This window comes from Meleagris gallopavo, chromosome 19 (assembly GCF_000146605.3).
Source record: "Meleagris gallopavo isolate NT-WF06-2002-E0010 breed Aviagen turkey brand Nicholas breeding stock chromosome 19, Turkey_5.1, whole genome shotgun sequence".
NCBI classification, from domain to species: domain Eukaryota; kingdom Metazoa; phylum Chordata; class Aves; order Galliformes; family Phasianidae; genus Meleagris; species Meleagris gallopavo.
The window spans coordinates 4,538,141-4,563,856 of NC_015029.2; the positions used below are offsets into that span (position 1 = coordinate 4,538,141).

General features: G+C 49.3%; 1 protein-coding gene and 1 long non-coding RNA gene across 6 annotated transcripts in view; one reads left to right on the top strand and one right to left on the bottom strand.

Annotated features, from left to right (window-relative positions):
- Positions 1–6,571: 6,571 nt before the first annotated feature.
- Positions 6,572–13,734, bottom strand: LOC104913665. Of its 3 annotated transcripts, none has more exons than XR_004161657.1 (3): positions 12,402–13,734; positions 10,918–11,292; positions 6,572–9,332 (listed from the first exon to the last, which is right to left on the bottom strand). It is a non-coding gene; the product is annotated as an uncharacterized LOC104913665 (long non-coding RNA). The 3 variants fall into 3 exon arrangements; XR_004161656.1 differs by having other exon boundaries at positions 6,572–9,759; XR_795536.3 differs by having other exon boundaries at positions 6,572–6,876; positions 12,402–13,052.
- The window catches only part of COL27A1 (collagen type XXVII alpha 1 chain), a 129,469-nt gene continuing 114,095 nt past the window's right edge, over positions 10,343–25,716 (top strand). The window contains exons 1-4 of one of the 3 annotated variants that reach the window (XM_031556174.1): positions 10,343–10,432; positions 11,531–11,829; positions 18,186–18,256; positions 23,361–24,802. In XM_031556174.1, the coding sequence (XP_031412034.1) occupies positions 11,774–11,829; positions 18,186–18,256; positions 23,361–24,802 (1,569 nt within the window). In that variant the 5' untranslated portion in view covers positions 10,343–10,432; positions 11,531–11,773. Of the gene's footprint in view, positions 10,433–11,285; positions 11,830–18,185; positions 18,257–23,360; positions 24,803–25,716 lie in introns of those variants that run through there. The other 2 variants (XM_031556176.1, XM_010720821.3) reach the window with 2 other exon arrangements.

The window sequence follows — 25,716 nt, forward strand, 5'->3', positions numbered from 1 at the left end:
TTTTTTCTTCTTCTAGAGATACAAATTGCTACCCATGCATTGTTCATTCCTTTTTTGAATGAGAAAAGGATAGTCACCATCCCAGGGCCTTACGAAACCTCCATTACTGCACACTTCTGAGACAGCAGTAGAGAGCTGCTGATCCTCAACCCCGGCCCTGCAGCCTCCATTCCCCCCAAAACCAAGCTGTGAATACAGAATCATTAAGATTGGAAGAGATCTCTCAGATGCCCAATTCAACCCACTGACCCCATCCCTCAGTGCCTCATCTCCGTGGTTCTGAACAGCTCTGGGACGGTGACTTTGCACATATAGGTGATCTCAGTTCTTAGCACCCTTGGCACAAAAAACCATAGCAGTTTGGGGTTTTGTCCTCTTCCTTACATTGCTCCTCTGCTCCAACCACGTGCTGCCAGGGAGCCCTGCAGCCTCGCTCAGGCTGTGCTGGGAAATCATAGATGCTGGCTGATGCAGAGCCTGGCAAAACTGGTTGCTTGTGGTTCATACAGCCCATAGTCTGCTGCTTGCTTCCAGCAGCGTGCTCTCCCTGCAGAGCATGCCATATTATTTACATTTCTGCTCAGAGTGTTCTTCTCTGGCACAAAGAACAAAAGCATGCTGGTATGGATGGGTGAGAATGCATAGCTTTATTAGAACTGGAACTTCTTCTGCTTGGACTTTTGTATTGGAAATAACATCCAGTGATTAATCTACTCCTGGCTTTGTTCTTTTTATGACAAAAAAGGATTGGCTTTTGGAGGACTCCCTGCTTTTTTGAGGGACTTTGCAAGGTTGATCGATCTGTAGTAATAGTAGTGAAGTCACCAGAGTCTCCATAGTGACCAGATGGAGATAAGGAAGTTCTTGCTAGGGGTAGCTGCTGAAGATGTCGGATGCCAAAACTGCAAACTGTGGGCTCCACAGTCAGCTTGGACCTGAACGTCCTCTTTGTTTGGCTGAACAAAAACCAGATAAACAGAACACTGAAGGCAATTAGCTTTGTTTGCTTGCCTTTGTCCCCTCTCTACCAAATCATTGTAAAATTAGGAATAATGCCAGTGAATTCTGTAGCTATTCAGCAAACTAAAGCTGGTGCATAGGAGATGAGAAACAAATAAGTATAGCACTTCTGTTTTCAATAACCAGCCCGTTCAGATTTAGCTTTTATCCCGTTTTCTTTCTCTCCTCCAGACTGAAGGAGGTTTCTATGATCCCTTTTGTAATGGAGAGAACCAAGCTCAGCTGCAGCCACGCACGCAGGGTTGGTGCCACGCGTACCCTGGGCAGGTGCAAAACATGGGTGTGAAGCTCCCACCACCAGCTGTTTACTTCCATGGGTTCTAAAGGTTGTGCTGCAATTTTTTTTTTTTTTTAATGTTTTTACATGACTGCTCCCACTCTGGTCTAAATGAGGGCTTTGTGGTGCAGCCTGTTGTTGTGTGGAAAGGGCAGTGCTGCACAAATGCAGCTACATGACCTCAGTGGTGGGTTTTCAGGGCCTCTGTGCCACCTGGGCTGCTTTGCTCTGCCTCTCCCATCCCCCAACCTCTCATGGTTTGCTGGCAGAATGATGGGGATTTCCCATGTTGGTGCACCATGGTTCATTTCTGGTAGCTCAGTGCTTTATCCCCCCAGCTGTTTGTGACAATGGTCAGATCCTTGCAAGGCTTGCACCTCATCTCCCATCTTATTCTTGCTCCTCTCCAAGGCCGTGTTCTCGGTCTGCGGGGCTGTTAGCTGCATGCCTGGCCAGTGCCACATTGTGAAGCTCCATCAACACTCAGCAGCCTCCTGCGGCTCCCTGGGAAAAACCAGCTGATGCTTCACCTTCTCTAACCCTTTTAGCATCGCTTTAGACATACGAGCTTTGATGTGACTGCAGCTGTTGGCGGCGTGAAGTCTGCCCAGAGGGCAGCGAGCTGCCCACAAGCACTGCTCCTTCAGGGTTTGCCAGCACAGCCAGTGAGCAAATCTGCCTGGGGCTGAGCAGTGCCCACATCTGCCCATTCCCAGTGCCACACCTCCAACTGCAAAGCTGAGAGCTGCCTCCATTCCACACCGTTGTCACCAGCACCCACTGAGAATGGGATGCTCACAGCAAGGATGTGCAGAGCATTGATGGTGCAGAGCACAGCTACTGCTCTCAGCACATAGAGGAGCTCTTCAAGACTTAACTGGGAGAAAGGCGTGCAAAATGAGCAACCCAGCTCACATCAAACCCAGCCCAAACATGCCAGGCCAGTGCTGCTGGTGTGCTGGCTCCCTGGTGTTGTGCAGGAGCAAGGCACGTCTTCATGCCTGTGCACTTCTGAGCTGTCCTTGGCTGGGGCTGATGTCGGTTTGCTACCTTCGCTTGGTGTGGTTATTTCTGGCCAAGAGAAGATTAAGCCTGCAGTGGGTGTTTGCTATGTCAATAACTATAATTAAGCGTTTGTGGTTCTCTTGCAAACTCTGGAAACTATAATTTTCAGCGTAGTCCCCTCCTAGCATCGCTATGGGGAGAGGGTGGTCTTTGTAGGACTAAAAAAAAATTAAGTCGTAGCTAGAAAATAAAATGCTGATCAGTGCTGTTTATATTAATTCAGTGCTATTTCTCCTTTAAAGAAGAAGGAAAATAGAAAGCTTGCCATTTCTCTCTATCTTCCAAATACTTCAGGGAAAGTTTCGCACAGAAACTAGTTTGTTCCTGTTGCCTAATAATGGCGTGTCAGGAAAAAAAAATTAAAAACAGCTCAAGATGATGAGAGAAACTTGATTTTCTCTGTGAGTTCCCTTTGCTGACCATGTGTAGGACAGGGGTGCAGTTTGCAGTGTTGCTGAATGCAGAGTGGGTGGGTGTGGAAGCTCCATGTGGTCGTGGCTCAGTGCAGGAGTCCCGTGTTCTTCTCTTCCAGAGTGGTACCTTTAAGTATCTGGGGCTCTCTGTACATTCAGCTGGTGAATTAAGGAAAACCGTGTGGGTGGTGATGAGTTTGGGCTCATGTTAATAATCACCAACTGCTTTTAGGATGCAATGATGAAAGGTGTGCTGGGTGCATCAAAGAGTTTTCTTGCACTACCTCCCTATTCATTGCACGTTTGATGGGAAGGGTTGGCTCAGGGCCCTGTGCTTGTTGCTCTGAGGTGGGAACCATGCTGCCCACATCAGTGGATGCCCAGGGGTGCACTCACCCCATAGCAATGGGACCATCGCATGTGTGTCAGCCCTGCTGAGCACTGTGCCTCTCCCTTCCCAACGTCACTCACTGAGCCTTGGTGCTTATTCAGGGTTTTGGAGATGTAAAATGCTAAGTAGTCTCTTGTATTCCATTCTGCTGATTAATGAAAAGTCTTGCAGTCCATTTTGGTCCAGCTCATGAGCTAAATGTGAGATTTGGTGGGAGAAGAGTTTAATCAACAGTGCCGTTTGGAGAAGAGCATCGTAAGACACAGTGAAATTAAAAGTTGCCTTTTTAAATCTAAACAAGGTATCATAGAATGGTTTGGGTTGGAAAGGACCTTTAGGATCATGTAGTTCCACCCCTGCTATAGGCAGGGACACCTCCCAGCAGACCAGGTTGCTCACAGCGACATCCAGCCTGGTCTTGAATGCTTCAAGGGAGAGGATTCACTCCTCACATTAACAGCCGTTTAATGTGAGCTCATAATAAAGAAATGGCAGAGAAAAGCAATGCAGGAGGAGAAAGGCAGGTGTCAGGCTGCCCGTGGAGCGAGATGGCACTGATAAAGCACACAGTTGGTTTGTGTATGAAGAAAATGTTGAAGCACAGTGAGTTTGCCAGTGGAAATGTTTGCTGATGACACGCGAATGAGATGTTCCATATGAAGAGGGATTTGACTGTTTTCTGAGGAACTGGAGAGTAAACAGTATTTCTTTCTTGGTTTTTGGAGTGTAAACCTTGACCCCCATCTAACCCGGGTCAGTGACAAGACTTCTTCAGTGCCAGAGACTTTGGGGAAATGGGAAACAGGCTTAAAAATGCCTCAGCTGGGTCTGTACAACAGCCCCTCTATGTGATGCTGCTGTGTGAATGAGGACCTGCCCCCTTGGCTGTGCTTCTCAAGTATTTAAGAGTCAAATTCTCTGTGCCACTGTGCTGACATAGATTGCAGCTGAAATTTGCTGTATTGCAGTGGGAATGCTGTGCTGTGTCTGAAGCTGCTCATGCAACCCCCATCCATTTGCCTTTAGGAAGCGGCAGAATTTGCCCTACTTGGACGGAGACAATTTACCAAGAACTCACTGTGTTTGTCTCCATGGTGTGCTTTGAAATGTGAAGTCCAAGTGACTTTACTGACATCCACTCCTCCATGACATGTATTTTCTTCTTAGGGCAAGGAGAGGGAGTTAACGAGTGTTTTCAGTATTTGTGTGTTTCTGTTTGAAGGTAGACACAAATCTGCTCCCAGTTCCCCCACCTGTGAATGGGGGATGCCCAGTTGCAGTGGTCATGGCACTCTGACCACTTACATTTGACAAAGAATGAATTTGGTAGTTTACATCCTCTTAAGGAGCACTGGGAAGGTGGATAACACTGCACTACAACAGCTGCTCCAGTGTCTGTGCTTTAAAGACCTGTGGCATTTGGTCCAGGCGCCGCTGGAAGTCCAACTACCTTCAACAGACACACCAATGGGATTGGAGCACCTGATGCCTCTGTTATCCCCTATAAGGGGATAGAGGAGTGACATGAAGCACACAAGTGCTGCACCCATCGGTGGAAGTGCGCAAAGGCTCCTGAGCTTCAGGCCCTCAATGGCAGATCCCACCGTGAAGCTGCTATGATGCCTTTCATTCACTCCTATTCCATTCAAATCACAACGGGGAGAGGGAGAAACCTCTCAAGTTCTGAAAACCAACAAGCGAACAAACAAAAATCCCCTTCCGTGAAACCCATTTCAATCACTACATTTTATTTTCCTCTCCTCCAGGGAGGAGGGGATTTATTTCACCACTGGGTGAATAAATATTGACTCGATGCTTTTTTTTTCCTTTTGGAATTGGAGGAGCCGAGACACAACCAGGTCTCTTATTAGTTCTTACTCAAACATAAGTAAATACCGCCTTTCTGCAGTGGCTCCAGTTTGGAGAGCTTTACCATACGCTATCATTATTGAAGTGGGGAGAGAGCAAGAGTGTGCAGACGTGAAGAAGTGTGTTTGCTGGAAGGAGAGGAGCCTATTAGCTTTGAAGCAGATCTGTACACACTCAGTTAACGTCGTGTGTCAGAAGATAACTTCTCTGTGAAAACAGGCTGTGTTTCTGCTTTGTGTGTTAACAATTCAAGAGGAGTCTGGAGAAATCGAGTATTGTTCTGCTCTAAGTGGCACAGATTGTGTTTCAGTCGGTGCAGAAAAAGTGCTAGGAATTGTCTGCTGTGCTCGAGAAGATGTATTTGAATTGCATGTTTAATCAGCAGGTTTTTTCCTGTGGCCCTTTTCAGCCAGATGAAGCTAAACCGTCCCTAATGAGCTGTGTGTCTGCATGGTGGCAGGTTGTGGGGGATGTAAAAGCTGGTCGGGAAATAGATTTACACTCCTTCCTGCAGGAGAGCCTGCTGCCAACTTCACAGCACAGTAATAACAGTTTACTGGCAGTGCTTTGCATCCAAAGGTCTTAAACATCGTTGCACATAAAATGATCTATACCACGAGCTCCACTCTAGAGGCAAGAAAGTAATGGCACAAAAGCAGTAGCATCTGTTGCTTCAGGTCAGCCTGTAGATCACCAGGATCGTGCAAACAAACCTGAGCCCTGCTGGGATCTGGCTTAGCAGCCCTGCATTGGCCATGGCTTCATCCAGGCTGTCACCCCCAGGCCCAAGCAGCTGCCAGGGAGCGAGGTGCCTGCACAGCCACCTGCAGCACTCTGCACTGGAGGCAGCAGAACACTGCAGTGAGTATCTGGCTGCAGAGATAGCTGAGCACAGGGAAGGAAGCGATGCCATTGCAGCGTGTTTTAGCTTAGATCATAGAATACAGAATTGTTTGAGTTGGATGGTCCCTTGAGGGCCATCTGGTCCAGGTCCCTGCAGTAGACAGGGACAGCCACAGCTCCATCAGTGCTCAGAGCCCCATCAGCTCAGACCTTGGATGTCTGCAGGGATGGGACGTTCACCAATCTCTGAGCAATCTGTGCCAGTGCCTCACTGCCCTTATGGGTATAAGGAAGAACTCTCCACAAACTAAACCTCCCCGCTTCTAGCTTGAAACCATTTCCCCCTGTCCTATCAAGGTGAAGCTAAGCAATTGCTTGGTCTGGTTGATTTGTGTCTCAGAGTTACTCTGTACACAAATCACAATGCAGTTGTTTTGGTGCTAGTGCTTCAGAATGTAGTAGAGTGCAAGATTTCCTTAACATAACGTTTGTGTGTGAGCGCAGGAGGTGCCTCCTTGTCCCAGCTAAAATGGTTCCTTTCATAGAATCATTTAAGGTTGGAAAAGACCTCTAAGATTATCCAGCCCATCCATCCACCAACCCCCACTACTACCCATACACCACATCCCTCAGTACCACGCCTTTGCACACTTCCAGCATCAAACCAAACCCCAAAAAGGCATCATGTTCAACTTGTCAGTAACAAACAAAACCAAACCACATTTATTATCATTCTGTCTTAAATACCATTGCCCTTAAACACCGTGTCACACCAGAATGTTGGTCTGGCTTTATGTAAGCCCCTCTTCCTTTCCCTTCCCTGTTGAAGTTACTGAGAATCCAACCCAAGCTTTTGGTTGACATTCCCTGTCTCAGCAACGTGCTGCTGTAGCCACAGCCATCCTTAATGTGCAGGAAGTAATGCAGCTCAGCAGGTTCTTTGAAGCTCTGGGCTCATGTCCATCCTTGCTGCAGGAGAAGGTGCTCTCAGGGTGGTTCTGTTTCATGAAGAAAAAATGTTCTGTTCCTTTAGAGAACGATTGCATCACCCATCCTGCCCAGTTCAGCACATGCCCACCCCCACCGCCCCAGCAGGGTCCTCCGGTGCAGCACTGGGCAGAACATCAGTGCTTGCTGATGCATTGCGACACTTAACGAGCAAACCTTCCAACTGTGGAAGAATTACTGCTCCACGTGCAGCAGCCCAGCGTTGGTTTGGATGGTGGGTTGGGTTTTTGGTTCTTTTTTTTTTTTTTGCAGAGAAAGAGAGAAACTGGCCTCGGTTATCTGTGAACAAAATGTAGTATTGGATCACCTCCCAATGGCAAAAGCAGTACAACAGCCTGGGCTGGTGCTTAGAGCTGGGGATGCTGCTTACTTTTGTATTTTCCAGCAGCACTGGTGACTGAATCGTCCCTAAAAGAGCGCTCAAATTCAGCATAGGAACAGGTGGACAACTGAGGGAAATAGAAAGGGACATTGCCATAACCAGGCAGCTTTTGCCTGGTATCCTAAATGTTGGTGGTCAAGGTTTAGGAGAGTAATACCTTCATACCTAAAGCATGCAGTGCACTGCTCTGCTGTGGCTTAATGGTTGGCTGCCACTCATCTGTAGCAGCTTTCAGCCATCCTGTAAAGCTGCAGTTCTTTAGAGAAATGTATGGCAGAATTGTGACCAGCAGCCAGCGTTTCCTTAGGGAAGGTGGGCTCGGGCTTGCATCACCGTGTTGTGTTTCTCTTCTTTCCAATGTGTAATGATTAACAGTGGTTCCCAGCTCTTGGGCAGCCCAATGGGATCTAGTAGAGCTGAGTAGCACTGTGAGAGCAGTCTTTGCCAGACGTGGCATCCCCGCAGCACCGGTCAAGAGACAAAAGCCTTTAGTGTTCCCCAAAAGAATTTAAAACATTTTACATCAAACGGCTGCAGAAGTTCAAACATGTCACTGCTGGCCTATGGCACGGGCTGGGACGAGGGGGGGAGGATAGCAGGGCAGAGCATGGGTCGCAAAATGGTTTCTGAGCTCTCCGTACGTCCCTTGCACGATTGATGCTCTCCGTGTGAGGAACAAGAAATGCAACGTGCAATGGTTTTGCATCACCAAATAGAGGTTGAACAGCAGTCCCTAAAATAGGAGCAGAGCTTCTCCGTGTCAGCACCTCCCCAGGGTGGGTTCCCTCTGCCCAGCTCTCCCAAACAGCTCCGGATAAATGCAGCCCGGAGGGCTGTGAAAGGCCCTTTATCCCCTCTCCCTGTTTGTTTGATCCCTCCCACAAGCCCTTCCTGTGCCTGGACTCACACTGCCCGTGCCTTCTGTGGCCACGCCACAGCCTTACCTCTGAACGAGGCATTGATCTAAATATACCCAGTGTCCAAAGCAAGTGCTCTGTTCCCCGTGCCGTGTGGTTCCGGTGGCATCTCCTCCCCCCTGTAACTGTTCTTATTTTGGCTAATTAAATTAGAACTGCCACTTTTTTTTTTATTATTTATTTAATTTCATCGCTGTGCCAATTTGCTGCAGTTTATTTAGTATTTTAAAGCAGCTTCCATTTAAATATGGAAAGGAAGGAAAATAAATCTGCTAAATATGTTTCTCTTCAGCTCATATGTTGCAACTTTTGTCTTTTTGAAGAACGAGGTCTAATTTCTGGACCCAAATCTACTTGGCACTACTCTTGGCTTCAACGACACTGGGTTTCCTTTTGTTTTAAACTCATTCCCTTATCCCAGCTGCTGTGCTATGCTGATTTCTGTGTGCCAACAGGGCCCTTCTGCATCTGTTTGGATTGAAACTGCTCATCTGAGCAAAGTTGAGCACGTCCATCAATATTGGCATTGCTTTTGGTCTCATCTTTGCAAAGAGCTGTAGCACCCCTCCTGCTTTCCTCCTTGTCCCTTGCTCTAGGAAGCTGAGCCTTGATCCCCTTGGGTTAGCCTGGCTCGTTTAGGGGTGAGAGAGGTGATTAAATACTCATTGGTTTTGGAAGAGGTGGGAAAGAGCAGTAGGCTGCAATGTGTAGTCAACAGCATGCATTTCTTTCTCGATTCTACACATTTCTGTGCAAAGTTACAAGGTTTTGTTTTTTTTAATAACTTAAACACTTAGACTTGGCTAGAATGTGTTTCTGAGCAAAGAATGCATGACTGAAAAACATGCAAGAAACAGCTGGGGAAAAAAAAATAGCAGAGAAAATAGAAATTTGATGTGGTTTCTGACAAGCGTGTGAGTGCCTGTTGTCCCCGAAGTCAAAGAGCTGCTCAGGGTGGGCTGGGGGAGCACTCAGGGTTTGCTGTACAGGAATCCATGCAGGTTTGTGGAAGTGTGATTTGGCTGCTTGCTTCTGGACAGGTTTCTTGGAGGGAAGCAGGCCGTGAGGATGCTGCTTATTTACCCCACTCATAACATGGCTTACTTCAGATTCCTTGGTGTTCTATTGTTGTTACTTAAAGCTTCATCTATTCTAGCAAGAAAGCGAAATGCAGATGTTTCAGAGCAAAGGTATGAATAAAATCTTGTGCCTATAGAAACTGGGAGATGCAAAACCACAGCCCCTGCGTGCAAGCATGGCTCAGCCAAAGGCACATATTGAAGAGGAAAAGTCCTCAGCACATGGTAACAGAAGGCGTCGTGTATGCAGGAGGTCTGATTTATGGGGCAAAGCATATTTTTTGGCTGCATTCTGGGGTCGCTTTTTTGAGTGAAATCCTCTTTGCTGAGTCAGACCAGCGGGTCCTGGAGTTGTCTGCTGTGAGCGTGAGAGCGTTCCTCTCCAGCTCCAGGTTCAGGGACGCGGGACAGCGGCTCTGTTTATTTCGGGGGGGTACCCGAGGTCTGTGCCTACAGTCAGACGGACAGGCTCTGGTTCTGCCGCTCCTTGAGCGCCTGTGGGGGACGTGGGGAGAGCCCCGCAGGGACTCAGCTGCGATGCTGAGCTCCGCGCCCGCTCCCCGCAGCCCCTTCCCCGCCGGGGGAGCCCCGGTGCCCCCATCCTCCCGTGCGGTACGGCAGCGCTGAACCTGCCCCTCGGAGGCTGGATCTGTGCTCATTAGCTGATGTTTGCTGAAACCGGATACCTGGGGCACCCCAGCCAGCGAGCGGAGTCCCCTGGCTGCAGCTATTTAAAAGGACGAGGGCAGCCTCACCATTTCCACCTCTTTCACATCCATGTCCCTCCAGCGCCAGCTCCCAACCCATCTCTTCTCCTGGATTCCCGCAGCATCAATGACCCTCGAGCGGAGCGACCCGCGGGGAACCTGCTCGTGTGCACACCGGGAAAGGATTACCTGCTGATTCGGGGACCCATGCTTTGTGGGACCCTGAGCCTGGCAGGCACCCGCTGGCTTCCAGCGCAGGAGAAACCTTGAGGCTGAAGGGGAAGGAGACAGGAAGGCCTGGGTGTTTGGTTGGTTTGCTCCTTTTCCGGTTTTTTTTTAATTATTATTATTATATAGTTTTTTTTAAGAAGTAGACATTGTTGTAAGCTGCTGGGACAAATGAATGCCAATGAAGGTGGGGCTGCAAGGAGACGCTGCACAGCCTCTCTCCTCGCTGCAAAGTAAGTGCCCAAAGAAGAGCTGCTGTGTGAGAGGCAGGGCTGGGGGAGCCCGAGTGTGGGGGGAGGCAGGAGCAGGGCTGCCCACGGAGCTGAGGGTTTGCTCTGTCCTGGTGTTCTGTTCACGTCAGCCAGGGCTTGGGGTGTCCTGGCTTGTTGGAAAAGGAGGGAGCAAAGGGGTGTGAGTTTTACCCATGCTGGCCAGCACAGAGTCCCCTCTTGTAGCACAGCTGGCTGAGTGACTTGGGATCTGATTTGCTCTGATGGATTTTGTCTAAGAGATCTCGTTCCCCACCTCCCTGCCTTCTGGGTTTCTGTCACGTGGTGGTGGGAGTAGAGGGGTGCAGGGTCCCCGTCCCTCCCTCCCCATGGCAGCAGTGCAATTCAAGGAAGGACGTGGGGGGTCCTGCATATCCGAGCCCCTCTGTGTGCTCCCCTCCTCCCCCCATCCCGAGCCCCACACCCAGAGCAGAAGCCACGTTGGGTACCTCGTAATGTGGGGCCCAGCTGTGCCGGTGCTGTAGGTCCGAGCTGCTTTGGACACAGGGTTTGCAGCCCCGCAGCGATCTCCATCAGCAGCCTTCCCCACACTGGGACCTTCCTCCACGGAGTCTTCCTCTCTTGCTCCGCACAGCCCGGAAAGGATCCTCAGTTCCTCCTCTGCAGCTCTTCTAGCTGAAGAGTTTTTTATTATTTATTTACGTTGTATTACTTTCTGCAAATGCTTCGGTATTACAGAGGAGGGCAGCAGAGAGAGGCAGCGGGGACATCCTTAAATAATTTTCATTTCTCAAAATCTGCCTTTTCCTCTTCTCTCTAAGTCCAGAGGAGAGATCCTTGGGGGGGTGGGAGGCACATCTGCACTGCAAATAAAAATAACTATCGCAACCACCAACCCAACCAACAACAACAACAACAAAAAGTTACAGCTAAGAAAAAAATAACACTAATCAAGGATTTTGGAAACCAGAAGTAACAGAAATTGTGCTATTAATAAGGAGGAGGAAAAAAAAAAAGAGAGAGAGAGGCAAGAAATCCAGCGACCATGGGCCAGCGTGGCTTCCTAGCATGTACTTTCTGTTCTCTCTCCTTTTTCCCAAGGTAATTGCAGTCTGCCGAGAGGGAGTTAAATGGGATTAAAAGATCTGTGTAAGCAAAAGGACCCAGAAGAGAAGGAGGAAGGAGTGAGCCGTCCGGGCCAGGGGGTGTCTTTGACACAGCTGAGCCCCTTAGAGAGGCAGAGAGCTGAGCTCCCGGGAAGGATGTACCCACAAACCGGCCTGTTCCCCTTTTTCTGATGGATTGCCGCAAAAATTGCCCGAAAGAGACAATGCACTAAACGTGATGGAGCCGGAATCAGAGCCGGTCTCCAGACTCAGAGCTACAGCAGCAGGCAGGGGGTGAGTACAAAGTGCTGCTTCTGCCGGCGCTGGGGAAGGGCATCCCGGGTGGGGACGGGGTCCCGGGGGTGCCGGGAGGGTTCCGGTGGGGAGAGCGTGCCTGGAGGGAGCCCCGCACGCTGGGGCGGCTGGGGTTGGGGTGGGGGAAGACATTCCTTCTGCCAGGGGATGATGTGAAAACTCCTGGGCTGGAGAGGAGAATGGGCTGGGAAGCAGGGAGGCCACGCTGGAGCCGGAGCAGGAGGGTGGGAATGGGACTGGGGTGTGCAGCCGGGGGTGAGAGCGCGGCGGTGGGGAGCGGAGTGGGGGGGAGGTACGGCGCTGGGATGGATGGCAGGGGGACCCCCAATTCTTAGCACCGGGAGAAGGGGCTCCCGGACCAGGGACTGATCTGCGGGGAGGGCACGGGAATCACACCCGCATCGAGATGCTGGAGAGGGCGATTCCACTTCCCTGCAGTGTCCCCAGCACCTCCGCCTCGGGTGGGCACGGGGAGGGTCCCAACCCCACGCAGGAGCGGGACGGAAGCGCCGCCATCCAGCCCTGCACCGCGGGATGGGGGGCACCGGTACCTGGAGAGCAGTATTGTGGTCCTCCAAAAAGTGGGAGAGCCATGGGGAGGGCTGAGGCACGTTCCGAGTCGGGTGCGTGGTGGCATGTTCTTCATGTGCTCGCCGCACACACGCGCGCACAAAGATCTCTATCTATCTGTATCCACGCATAGCTAAAAAAATCACAGCCCGCACCCTGCCTGTCCTCCTTCTCTTGTAGCCAGGGGCAGCTTTTGTCATTTTCATCGTTGAATTTGTTGTCGCTGTTGTTGTTGTTGTTTTCCTGAGGCCGAGCAAAGGGTTAATCCCTCTGGTTGCGTTGTCGGATGTAATGATGATTTACCGACACTCCCTTGGAAGGACTGGGATTCTTCTGCCTGGCAGTTTGAAAAAGCTGTGTACAGGATCGCTGTGCTTCTGCCAGAGCCGGATGGGTGCGAGATGGGGGAAAAGGACGGGTGGGGGGCTGGGGGCACCCCAAGGGTCACCCCTCTGCCTGCAGCCACCCCACGTGCGGTGCCGGAGCCGGGACGAATGTGCAGCTCCCTTTGTAGGCTGGACGCACGCTCTGCCTGCAATGTGCTGTGCGTGTAGGGTTCCGCGTGTGATCCCAGCCGCTCCCACAGCCTGCACTCAGCTCTCCTGGAGCAGCGTGTGTGTGTGTGTGTGTGTGTTTATACTGTATTTCAGTGCTTTAGAGTGGGTGTTTTTTTTGCCCAGACGTGGCTGTGGCACATCAGGAGATGCTGTAGCTGTACCATCTCCCGCTTGCACCTTTTAAACACCGTCACAGTCTGAGTGCAGCGCCTGCCTGGGTCCGTGCAAGTGTGGCTGTCTGTCAAAAATGGAGAAGGCCGAAGGGGAGCGGGGGATGAGGAGTGCTGCATAGGACCGAGAGCAGCACAGCTGTGCGGTGGGGTGTTCAGAGGGCCACAGTGCTGGGGGGATCCTTGGAGGTGCCATGGTGCTGCACTGTGAGCGTGGTGAAAGGGTTACCCGTGGTCACGCTGCAGATGTGGGCAGGGAGATCCCACTCGGGTCCCAGCACCGTGCTGATGCTGGGTTAGGGATTGGTTTAGGAGCTGGGCACCGGCAGGACTGTGCGTGCAGGAGGGCTGGGTCTGCGTCAGCACCTCAGTGCCCACTGAGCAGAGCCATGGGAAGTGTGCTCTGTGGGCTCGTGGCAACTCTGGATATGAGAGCCTTTTGTTCCCAGGGTCTGCTCTGGGTTACATACCTTGCCAGCGTGCTGCTGATCCGTTCCTTCCTCGGCAGAGGTCGCTTGCTGCTCTTACATTATCTCCCGATGGGCTTTTCGGTGCTGGGATTCAACTTGCTTGGCGCAGCGATGCTGTGCATCCTGCCATTCCCCTGCTGGCTCTTCCTGTCAAGGCCTTCGGTTTTAGCAACACTCCTGGAACCCTCTGGTGCCTTTGCATGAAGCGCTGGGTCCCCACGTCCCTGGGGCTCCACATATCCCAGCACTCCGCTGACATCCCCATCATAGGGCTGGTGGCTGGGAGCTGAGTGTGTGTCCAAGCTACACCACTTGTGCTCTACCTCCCAGCCCCTTCCAGCCCCAGCGCTGTGTGCTGCCCACGTTTCAAGGGGACAAGGTGGATCTGTAGGCAGGACAAGCAATTTGGGACAAATTACAGCAACAGTGGGCAAGTTCAGCAGCAGGCAGGTCAATGGGACGTGCACAAAGAGAAGGTGGTTGCACAGCCTTGTGGAGATGTGTCCTGGAATGGTGAGGGGTAGGGTCACAGCATCATGACCAAGGCATTGGCTGAGGTCCTGCAGCTGGTCACTCTTCTGCTGCCATTCTGATTCAGCCTCATCCCATCTGTCCTGCTTCAAACCTGCACTCATTGAGGTTGCATTAAAGACCAGGGGACACCCAGGCCTTGCAGTAAGAAGTTGGATGAAATCTTTAAATGGTGAGAGAAGAGAGGTTTTTTTCTCTGCCACTTTGTTGGGGGCATGAGGGGAAGGTGGATGTTTAGTGAAGTGCAAATGGAAATAATGGGGAATTATATATGGCTCTGCCAAACCCCGTTCACAACATGAAGGAATGCAAAGGTGTTTGTTGGAAGGATTAAAAAAAGGAGTTGGATGACAGATCACACTTAGCACTTCTGTTTGCTGAGGGCTCCAGTTAGGGTCCCTCTAGCTGAGGACACAAAGGGAAGGGCTGCAGTGAGTGTTGTCATATCATTTAGCAGCAAAGCCAGTAACTCAGACAGGGCTGGTGGGCAAAGAGGAGACGAAGGAGCATGCTGTCAGTAAGATCCCCTATTGTAGGAAGTTGCTGGGGGGCATCTGAAAGGGTGTCTGAGTCATCACAGCCTCATCAGCCTGTCTGTCCTTCATCCACAAAGTGAGGAAGCAGGCTGTCAGCAGCAGGAGCTCAGAGAAGCTCTGGCCCAGGCTGTGCAATGAATACACAAGCTCTGGTTCCCAGGAAGAAGCATGGGGACTGGGAGCTTGAATCCCACCAGCCCTTCATCTGCAGGTATCAGCATAAACCCTTGCAAGAGCAAGGTGGGATGCTGAAGGAGTGGGGTTGGCTACGCCCGTGCTCCGTCGCTCTTCTTGATCCTCCCTCTTTGTGGCTAGGCATGCAGTGAGTTTGTAGTTGTAGCTGAGGTTATATAGAGTCGTACCCAGGAGCAGTGGGTTGGATGAAATTGTTTTGTGTACTTGGTGCTGGATATTTGGGGGAGCTGGTTGTATGTGTGTTGTGTATGTATGTATGTATGTATATTTAACACTGAAAAAAAACAACCCACAGAACCATGCAGGGTCAAAACAGGGACATCCGCATAACGATAGGTTCCCATTTCCCAGCCCTCTCTCTCAGAGGAACACTGTCTTTTCCAGAAGTCCTGGAAAGACAGCAGCAGTTTGTGCAAAGGGCGATAGGCACACCAAATGAGATTTCCACCTCCAACACCTGGGAGTGGGGCTGATTCCATGGGGCAGTTTGGAGCCTCCGTACGTAGGCTGTGATTTCTGTTTCCTGCTGGCTGCAGAACTGCCTGGAAGTCTTATTAAAAGTCACCTCCGCTCACATGTATCAGATCTTAAGTGACACATAAATGATCTCTTTTTAAGAATTATCGTTTGATCTGCAGTTGGAAACGCAGATTTGCCTTTCTTGAAAAGCAGTTTGCAGCACCCAGCTGGCTATCTGATCTATTGAACAGAAATAAATACACCTGGATAGGAGAGAGTGGGAGGAATTGTTTCTCCAATCTCAACAATGTTTGCAGTTTCCAAAACATTTTGCACTGTGAATGAGTGCAAAAAGGTAATAAATAAATAAATATGCTCCTTTGGTCCTTTATAATATATTTTGTTTCAGTTTCGACCCATTGTTTAAGCAAAAAGGAGCATCTGGGATGATGCAGTCATCTCCTAACATCCTGAAGCCCTGGCATAAGTGGTCCTACACCTTCTGATTGCTTTTTGTAGCAACTCCTCGTCGTGTTTGTTCTGCTGCTACCTGCATGCCAACCCCCACACTGGGGAATGCTGAAGACACTGACATAGGCTGAGATGTGCCACTGTTGGCTTTTGTATTTCTCAGTCCTTCTCTTGTCTTGTTCTCGTGTTGTTCTCACGGACTCATCATTGGCATCTGCCAAAAGTAACGTAGTCAGTAGCTTCAGTTTGCTGTAAAGGGAGTTTGTGTCTCTGCTGGAAAACCTTTAGGGTTCATGTGAACTTCGGTCATCGGTGTTTATGGGCATTTCTTCACCTGGTAGCTACAGCGGTGGGATCCTCATCTGGGCATTCAAAGGCCCTGTGCTATAAAAGAAATGAATTACTTTAGTGGGTGCCTCTTGCTGGAGTCTCTGTGGAAATCGCTGGTGGTGGCAAGAAGCAGAGATGAAGGCAAGGTGGGTTCAATAGCTCTATATAAGGAGAAAAGCCTTCACTATTACTACTCAAGCTGCTTATGCAATCCTGTCGCTGCGGAGTTGTAACGGAAAAAGAGCCTGCTTTATAAAATCCTGCAATAATTAACAGCCCCATCAGTCGCAGGTCTGCCATTTGGAAGCTGCCTGTGCTTTTTCCATTAAGTTGGTAAATTTTGCCAAAGTGTTTTTCTTCAGTGCTTTGGCACTCGGCCCTGCTCTCAGCTCGTACAGTGCGCGGGGTCCAGGAGCGGAGCTGGGGCCAGCTGGATCCCGTGCCTTCGTCTCCTTTATGGCCCCGTCGCTGTCACCAGAATGGAATTATGTGCTGGATTTTCCCTGAGGCTTGTTCCCCTCGCCGTGTTGGTCAACAGGAATTTTGGAAGCAGATTTGGGTTGTGAAGGTGCTCCTGCACCCCTCCGAAACCTGTGCGTTGTGTGCCCACGTGTTTGCACAGAGCACTACAAGTCAGATCCTCACCAGAGCAAAGGTGTTCTTAATGCCCAGGGCTCCTCCTGTCAACCTTGTGTTGCTCATCCCTTCCCCTCGCCTTCCCACCAAGCAGTTTAGCCCAGTTGGTGGCACCCAACAAAACCTTCACTCCACACACGTGTGGGAACGGCGTCCACGTCCCCATGCTCCATTGATCCTTAGGAGGCGAGCACAGAAGTACTAGTCTTCCTGTGATGTAGATTTTGGCCTCATTTAAGTCATAAAAAGGTTTCAGCTAGAGGTGGCCATGAGGAGTCATCATATTCCCTTTCCCTTCCTACCTCCCAGGCCTGCAGTACCAAGAGCCGCATCTCATGGGCTGCAGTGAGCAGAAAACAGCCCCATCTCCCCACTGGAGATCTCTGGAGTGCAGGGAAGTTTTCCTGTTTAGCATATAGCTTGGCTGCAGGACTTGGTGAAAGGTTTTGCTGTTCCAAGCCGCCGTTCCTTCATGCATGAACTACAGCAGCCCCAGAGCTCCTGAAATGCGCAGCCTGGTGTCAGGGTAATGGAAACAGTACAAGAGTGATGTGGTTCATCTCATTTGTTTCCCAGCCGATGTGGGGCTGCTCCAGTATTTTGTCCCTTCGAGCCTTAAAATATTAACTAAGTGGCTGGATTCCTGCATGGAGCTTTACGTTCAAGGCCAGATTTCCCCGCTGATGCGTAAATCACTGCAGCTTCATTAAAGCTGTAAGAAAGGGTCTCCTGCACCAGGTGAGGATCTGGCCCGGGGCAACGCATTGTCTCAGAGGATATTTTCCTGTGCTAAAGCCTGAGACTTGATGGCAGGAGAAGAGTGGTCTCTAATCCCCATTGATAAATGATTCCTCTCTGCCAGATCTAAGAGAGGAGCGAGCAGCACTTTGCCATTGCTCTGCATATCCCAGTGCTCGCTCTGGTTTGGCTGAGATGAAGAACAACCAGTGGACGTCCCACACTGCCTCTGGCTGAGGACTGTCTGTAGTTTACATTTTTGTCTCCGTTCCTCCAGCTGCCTAATGCCCTTGCTGATCAAGCTGCTAAATCTCAGCTCTCGAAGACGAGGGAATTCAATCTCCAAACTTTCCACTGACAGTTTTAAGTGAGCTTAACCAAGGAGTTTCCTATGTTCGTTGTTTGGCCACAAACCAGGGAAGCTGGCGGGGATGGGGGGGCTCAGATGTCTTTCTGCTAAAACTTTTCCTCTCTGCTGCTGTTTCAATGGCACTGTGATGCTTAAAGCTTAGCTAAGACAGAAAGCTTTGCCCAATCCCTTCTATTGAGCACCCTTATCCCAGAATGTGGACACTGCTACCAGATGAGGATTCAGGAGAAGTCCATTCGCAGGGCTGAGTTTGGTACCAGTGTTGTAGAAACTCATCATTTTTTCTTCTCTTCCAATTTTAGGGGATTCTGCTTTGTCTGGACTGTGTTATGTTTTAGCTGGTTCCTGGGATTCACACAGGGAAACTCTGAAGGTAAATCACACTTTTCTCCCCTCTTCCTTTTTTAATCAAATTAAAAGCCGAGGGCTTTTACATAATTTTAGGGGCAAACATTTAATAATTCCAGAGCCCAGTGTGGAGAATTAAGTGCATTTATTGCTGATCGTTGCAGTACTGATGATGTAGATGACGCAGTTAACAGCTGGCAAAGGAACCGGGTTTCTACAGGTGATTACGTGCCCCACAGGACTCTCAGAAGTGCCTTTCTGCCTGGTGGAGCAACTGGGAATGAAGCACTTTGGTGTATCTAAAATATCATTGGCATCTACCTGCATTAGCTCACACTTAAATGCTTTTAGGAGGTGCCCCTTGAGACCAGGCCATTAAGGAATTAAGAGTCTCTGGCAAACAATTTTTTTCTTGACTTGGATGCAACCCAGTCATGCCTGTGCAGATACACGAGATGCAGCGCGTGTAGAAGTGATGGGAGTTCTGAAAGTAGGAGGTTGGCCATTAGAAAGAACTTCTCAGAAAGAGCAGTGAGGCAGTGGCACAGGCTCACAGGAGGTATGCAAGGAAAGAGTGGGTGTGGTATTGCGGGATGTGGTTTGTGGGCAGTAGTGATGGTAGGTGGATGGATGGACTGGATGATCTTAGAGGTCCTTTCCAACCTTAATGATTCTATGAGAAGCAAATTTCAGGAGGAAATATCCCACAGGGGGTGGTTTACAGGAGAATTTCTGTGTCTGCCTCAGCCCCTGTGCTGCAGGAAGAGCCTTTTGTAGGGAGCGACCATATACCTTCACTCATCTTCTCTAGGCATCCCTTCTGGTGCTGCTGGAGACAGGACAAGAGTTTGGGCTGCGATAACCCCCGCAGTGACAACTTAGCTTAGAGTCAACAAAAACAAACAAAAAAAAATCCATATTTTACAGCTGATAGTGGTAACCGAGCATCTCTGCAACATCTGTTTGTCAGGGAGCCAGCTCCTAGAATAGCAGCACCTCTTCCACATGGATGTTTTACACGGGCGCATGCTGGAACCGAGCAGCTTCCTGCAACCAGGAGACAACAATAAGTGGACTAGCAGGTTCCAGGGCTCTCCTCTCAGTCTCCAAAGCATGAAGGAAAAATAGAAAGTTGGTCAGTGCTCAGCTGTAAGCCAGCCCACGGAGCACTTCTTACAGAAAAAAAAATATAAAATAACATCCCTGCCATCAGCAATTTTGAAAAATGTAATATTTTCCGAATTCTCCTTCAATGCAGAAGAGGTGAACATCTGGCTGAATTACTTAGTCAAGCAGTTTTCAGAGCAAGTTTTATGTCAGCTCATAAAGAGGCAGAACAAATACTGTCTCTTGGCGTCTCTCTTTCGAGTAGATTTTAATATGCTGTTTGGATCCATCTTTATCCATCCTTTTAGTCCCATGATAATTATGGGATGGTGTTGTCTTTTTTAGCGTTGCCAACAATTCAAAGGAAACTCTTTCACTTTGTCTTTGCTACATTACCTTTGTAGATGCCATCCCGTCTGAGATCATAGAATCATTAAGGTTGGAAAAGACCTCTAAGATCATCCAGCCCATCCATCCACCATTATTGCCCACTAAACCCTATCCCTCAGTACCACATCTACCTTTTCCTTGAACACCTCCAGGGATGCCCCCTCCACCACTTCCTGGCAGCCTGTGTCAATAAGATGGTTCCCCTATGATAAATAATTAAACATTTCTGCTCAATTTCCCAAGATTCGGAGTCAAGCTCTTCTCCTGGGAACCAAAGTCTTCCAAGGAAGGAAGGCTGTAAGGGAACATTGGCCATTTGAGACTGTGTTATCGCTCAGGATTTTTGAATTTGAGATTTACAAAATCAATTAAGAGCTTGTTCATGGATCTGCATGAGGATGTAATTAAGCCAATGCTGTGGGATATTGAAAAGACCGCAGTTATTACTGTAAGGTGTAGAGATCCGCCTGCACAGTGGAAAATCAGGGAGCACAGAGGGTGGTTTTTTCCCTAAGCATTACAAATCCAAAAGATCATGAGGTTAGTGAGTTCATCTGATGTGCACTGACTAAGGGACTGGGCAGAACTTTTGGAAATGTAGAGTTTATCCTACCCAGTTTTAGCTGTGGGCATCTGATCTCAGCTGCTGGAATCTGGGAAGCTCCAAGTTATTTTTCTTCTGCATTTTGGCTTCCTTCCTGATAAAGATTTTTACATAGGTGAAAGAGGAGCAGGATAGCAATGAAAGCCTTTATCCCCTTTTTTGGACGCAGTTATGTACTTGTGCAGGAATCTCTGTGCATCTCACTTAGAAAAGATTTTCTCTGTTGCTCAAGTGTTGCTGGCAGAATGCAGCAGTTAGGTTCAAGGCACCTGGGAGCAGGCAGCTCTCAGTGAACGGTTTTTTTAAATAATGTGTTTTGATGGAAAAAATCTACGGAGGAAAAAAAAAGAAAGAAAAGCAAAAGAGGAAAAAATGCTTTGCTCAACTTGGAGCCATTTAAAGAAGCAAAAATTACCTTGCGTTTTGCATTAGCCGATGACATCCCACCATCCCTGGGGATGTGCCCCACCTGCCCAGGGCGGCCGTGGTGTGCAGGAGTCTGGAGCTGAGTGCCTGGACCTGGGGCTGGAAAATCCACACCCGTGTCCTGCATGAGGTCTGCTTGATTCAGATTCTTTTGCGTAAGCATCAAGAATTTGGCTCTACCTTTGTGGGTATTTAGGGAGAGGAGAGGTTGGATATCGTGCTTTTTTTTTTTCCTTTTTCAGCAGCACTGTTTGAGGCAGTTGCTAACAAGGCAGTTGGGTCGGCGTTGCAAACAGTAGCAGCATGCTCTGAGCAGGGAAACATCCTTATGTCTTCACAGAGCAGCTACCAAGCAAATAGCACTCAGAGCATGAAGCGTTTCTGCCCAGTGGAGGCACACCACAGTCTGTCTCTGGGACAGAACCTAAAAATACACGCAGAAATTGGAAGCTGGTGCCTAGCTCCCAGTTTGAGCAGTGAACTTATTTCCTTAGGGCTGAATCCTGGTGTCTTTGAAGTCTGTGGCAGGGGTCCCACTGGAGTTTGCAAGAGCCAGGCTTTGGCCTTTACCATTTCATGGGCTCTGGAAAAGATTCAGCTTGAAGACATGGCTGCGATTCCTCCCCTCAGTGCACAGATTCTACCTTTGCTGTGCTGAGGGACAAACCCTGTAGAGCAATACTACAGAGAAACAGTGGGGGACCAAGGATTTCTCCCCAGTGTGGGAGAAGGGCCGTTATTAACACCTCTCCTCTGCATAGAGTGGGGAAATTTCCATCCCCTTGCTCATCTGACACGTCTTCTCCAGGACAGTCTCTGCTAGAAAATGAGTTCAGCTGCCTTGTAAAAGGGAGGTGGGAATAAAGCCATTCTCAGACAAAATAAATATTGATTGACTAGTTCTTATGTACAGAAATAGCCATTGTTTTTGCCAAAGTCAAAGAACGGAGGTTTTCTCGCTATTCTCCTCCTTTCCTGGCCAGAGACATTACAGACCTCAGACTGGCTTCAGTCTACATCCCCTCTGGCCAAAACTGAGGATCTCTTTCTAGTGCTGGTTCTCCAAATATTGAGAATTGTGCTGAATATTAAACAGTTGAGGGTGAAGGCGGCCAAGTTCCAAGGCCCCTCTAGAAAAGCAGCTGGCTTTTTTCTTTGGACAACCTTTCATTTGCCTTTTATTTTCCTATGGGAAAGCTGCGATCCCATGGTGTTAACTGATGTGCATCCATGAATGGCACTGCTGCATTTCTGATCATTTTGTTCTTACCTTGAGAGATCAGGATTTGGGTTAGGCAGCACAGAAAAGAAACTTGCCCGGGTTTGTTTCCCCGCTTAAAGATGGAGTTAAATGGTCATCGAGTAATGGGCATTGCATTTGGGCAGGGAAGAGGGAAGGAAAAACTGTTGTCCTATTTTCTTTTCAACAGTAGTAACATCATGTTTGTCACTCTAGCCTTACATTTATGTATCTTTATATGAGTCTTTACCATGCAGTTAACATCCCTTATTAGACTAAAAGTTGGAGTTGGAATAAGAGAACAGGCTTCTGAGCCCTTTTTTCAGGTCTGGGCACATGTACCTTTGCAGTTCTTCTCACATAGACCTGAGCATCTCCCCCAGTGAAGTAGTTCAGCTGAAGTTGCAGCCAGCTGGCTCCAGGCTGTGTTGCTGTTGCCTGCTAATCTGCTTTGGACTCCAGGCTGTGTGACTTCTGTTAGACTTCAGAGCCAGAAACCAGAGGACTCTGCTTGCACGTCCTCTACGGGCTTCTCCCAGCGTCAGTGGACAGAGATGGATGCTGTGGACAGCGAGCATCCTGTCTTCTCTTGAGCAATGCACCCAGCAAATCCCACCTGTTCAATGGCAGTCATTCAATGGCAGTCACAGCTAGTTTTTCAGCGTTCCACAATCCAAGCCTGATCCCTCCAACTTGCTCAAATAATGTAAGGCTGTAAGATGATCCGCTGAGAAAAAAGCACTGCTGTTGAGAACCTGAAGTTCAGTGAAGTGTAGGTGCAGTTTTTTCATACTGGGAGGCACCTTTGCTTCCCAAAACTCTCCAGAGTCTCTAAGATCAAAAGCTGCTGCTTACTGATCTGTAGAGAGACAGATAGAAGGCTTTTGCTCCCTTTGACAGCTCTGTTCCTCGCCTTCTGGGGGTATAACATTTTGCAATGCTTGCTCAGCCTGTTGTTCAAATTCCTTTCCAGCTGTGTGGTCAGTACTCAGAACTGCATCTCAGAGAAGTGGAGTATTGGTGCTTGGTGGGAAATTGCCTTGCCATGAGCTCAGCTCCCTCCAGAACATCTGGAGCTGGTCTCTGCTGGGACAGGACAGCTAGGCAGATCCGCCATGGAGCTGATGCATTTTGGCAATTGCCGATGACTGAGTTGAGCGTGCACTTGCTTTTCACTCTGTGTGCAGGAGAAAGAACTATCTGTGCTCAGCTTTGATATCGTGGATATGTCTTTGTCAGAGGATGGTAGAGCTTTCTTCTAACCTGTTGCACTTCTGCATGGACTGGTTTCATAGCCATCTTACACGGATCCAGCCCTTGGGTTCCTCACCAACTCACATTTTCTTGTCGCTTCCCTTTCAGATGTGGATGTTCTTCAGAGGCTGGGCCTGGGAGGGAGAAGGCCATCAAGCGGACTATCCTTATCACATGCCATTCCTCAAGGGGTCATTCCTCTCAAATCAGGGGTTATCTTTACTCAGCGAGCACGCGTCGAAGCACCCATCAGCACCATCTTCCCTGCAGGCTCCAGCACTGACCTGCTCCTAGTGCTGAGCCTGTGCTCCCACCGCATCAACAATGCTTTCCTCTTTGCAGTCAAGAGCAAAAAGAAAAAACTGCAACTGGGGGTTCAGTTTGTGCCCGGGAAGATAATAGTGTACGTGGGCCACAAGCGCTCTGTATATTTTGATTACAATGTTCACGATGGCCAGTGGCACAATATGGCCATCAATATCCGTGGCCAGACAGTCACTTTATTTACTTCTTGTGGGAAGCACAGAGTACATGCGGATTTGCATTTTAAAAAGGATGAGGCATTGGATCCACATGGATCTTTCCTTTTTGGGAAGATGAACCATCACTCCGTGCAGTTTGAAGGAGCCATCTGCCAGTTCGATATTTATCCTTCCGCCAAGGCAGCTCATCATTACTGTAAATACCTGAAAAAACAGTGCAGGCAAGCAGACACCTACCGGCCAAACCTTCCCCCGCTCATCCCCATCTTGCCCAGGGATCCCAGTGCCTCCCCGAGTGCTCCACAGCATATGGAGCCCTCGCTTCAGGGTCTGAAAAACTTGACCACTGCCACCCCATCCTTGGCGTTCGGCAGGGTCACCGCACCCCTCAAGACTCGGGGTTCAGGTGCTACAACTGTTGCCTTGGTCTCGTCCCAGCCGCCACTTCCAAGACAGACAACCAAAGCCACGAAGGTTGCAGTGGCCCCATCTCCCGCTCCATCGACTACTGGGACACAGCCGCCCACCCGTTCGCTGTCTCGGGGGACAGTGACGACCCTCACGGTGTCTCGGCCTATTTCCAGCATGCACACGGAGAAAACTCCCCTGCCCGGTGCCAAAAACGCCCTGCCAGCAAGCCCGAGCCCTGCCACAACCAGCAGGAAAGAGACCAAGCAAGAGACCAAAAAGAAGATCAACCAAAAACCAACCTCTGAGTCCTCTGAAGCAGCCAGTACTGTAAAGCCTACCAGGAGGAGGACTGACAACACAACCAGCAGCATCCACTTTGTCACCCTGAAGCAAACCCCACAGACCCCAACCACCGGGCCCCTTCCAAAGAAGCACGTGTCACCCCCCACCAGGAAAGGGGATCCTGGCAATGTCCCCCTGGTGTACACCAAGCCACCCCTGGGGGCTGCCCGTCCTGTCTCTAGAGCCCAGGCTCAGGCCTTCAACCTCACCACCCCAGCTGCGACTGATGGCTATCAGATCTTCGACCCCCTTGGGCCCACTCCGTTTCCATTTTTACTGGGATACCCAGGAGTGAAAGGAGACAGAGGACCTCAGGTAAGCTTGAGCACTTCTTGACTCTTTGTAGTTCCAGAGCTCAGCTGGGTTGGCATTTCCAGAAAAGCAAATACCGAGATTGATTCAAGATTTTAAAACAAACAAACAAACAAACAAAAAACCTTTCTCTATTTGTATTGTGTAATGGCTTTTTGTTTGTTTTGTTTTTCATTTATTCTTTAAAACACCCAAAGAGTTTCCTCTATAAATTTAACTACAGCATTCCACGTGCTCTCAGGGTGTGTGTGTCTTGGCCATGGTGAGCATACACACATTTTGTAATGCTAAAAGCAGTCAGGCCACACTAATTATCTGCTAACATGTTTTTTTTAATGTAAGAATGCAAACAGAATCTTTAATCTGGCCAACGTTCAGGAGGATTTGGTGTTCCAACCCAAGCCTTTTGCTGTAATATATATGTGAGAGAGGGGCTGTACATGTATAAGTTTCTCCCAGACGGAGATTTTGGTTGCCAAGTTCCAGCCTAGAGCAAATTTTTACAGCTGACTTCTTAAAATAGTGAAAGAAGGGTATACAATGGAAAATTTGAGACAAGCTCCAGGAACACAATCAACAGCACTTGTGACTGCAGATGTGCTGCTCGTTGTTGCAACCCCTAAAATGCAAGGGCTGTGTTTTGGTGAGCCCCCAATATTTTGCTCATCTTCGCGTCCTGCCTCTCACTTTTGGTTCTTTCTGGTAGTTTTTGGGGGAGTTACTGAGGGGTGTGCTTCGTTCCAAGGTTCCCAGCTGTGGGAGAGGTGAAGGATGCCAGGCTGCACAGGCACATCCCTCTATAGTCATTGCATTTGGAGATGTTTTGTAAAATCCCTGAGTAGGCAGAATGAGCTTCCGCAGATTTATCTGTGGGCAGTGTTTCACGGAGTAACATTTCAGGCATAATTCCAAGAACA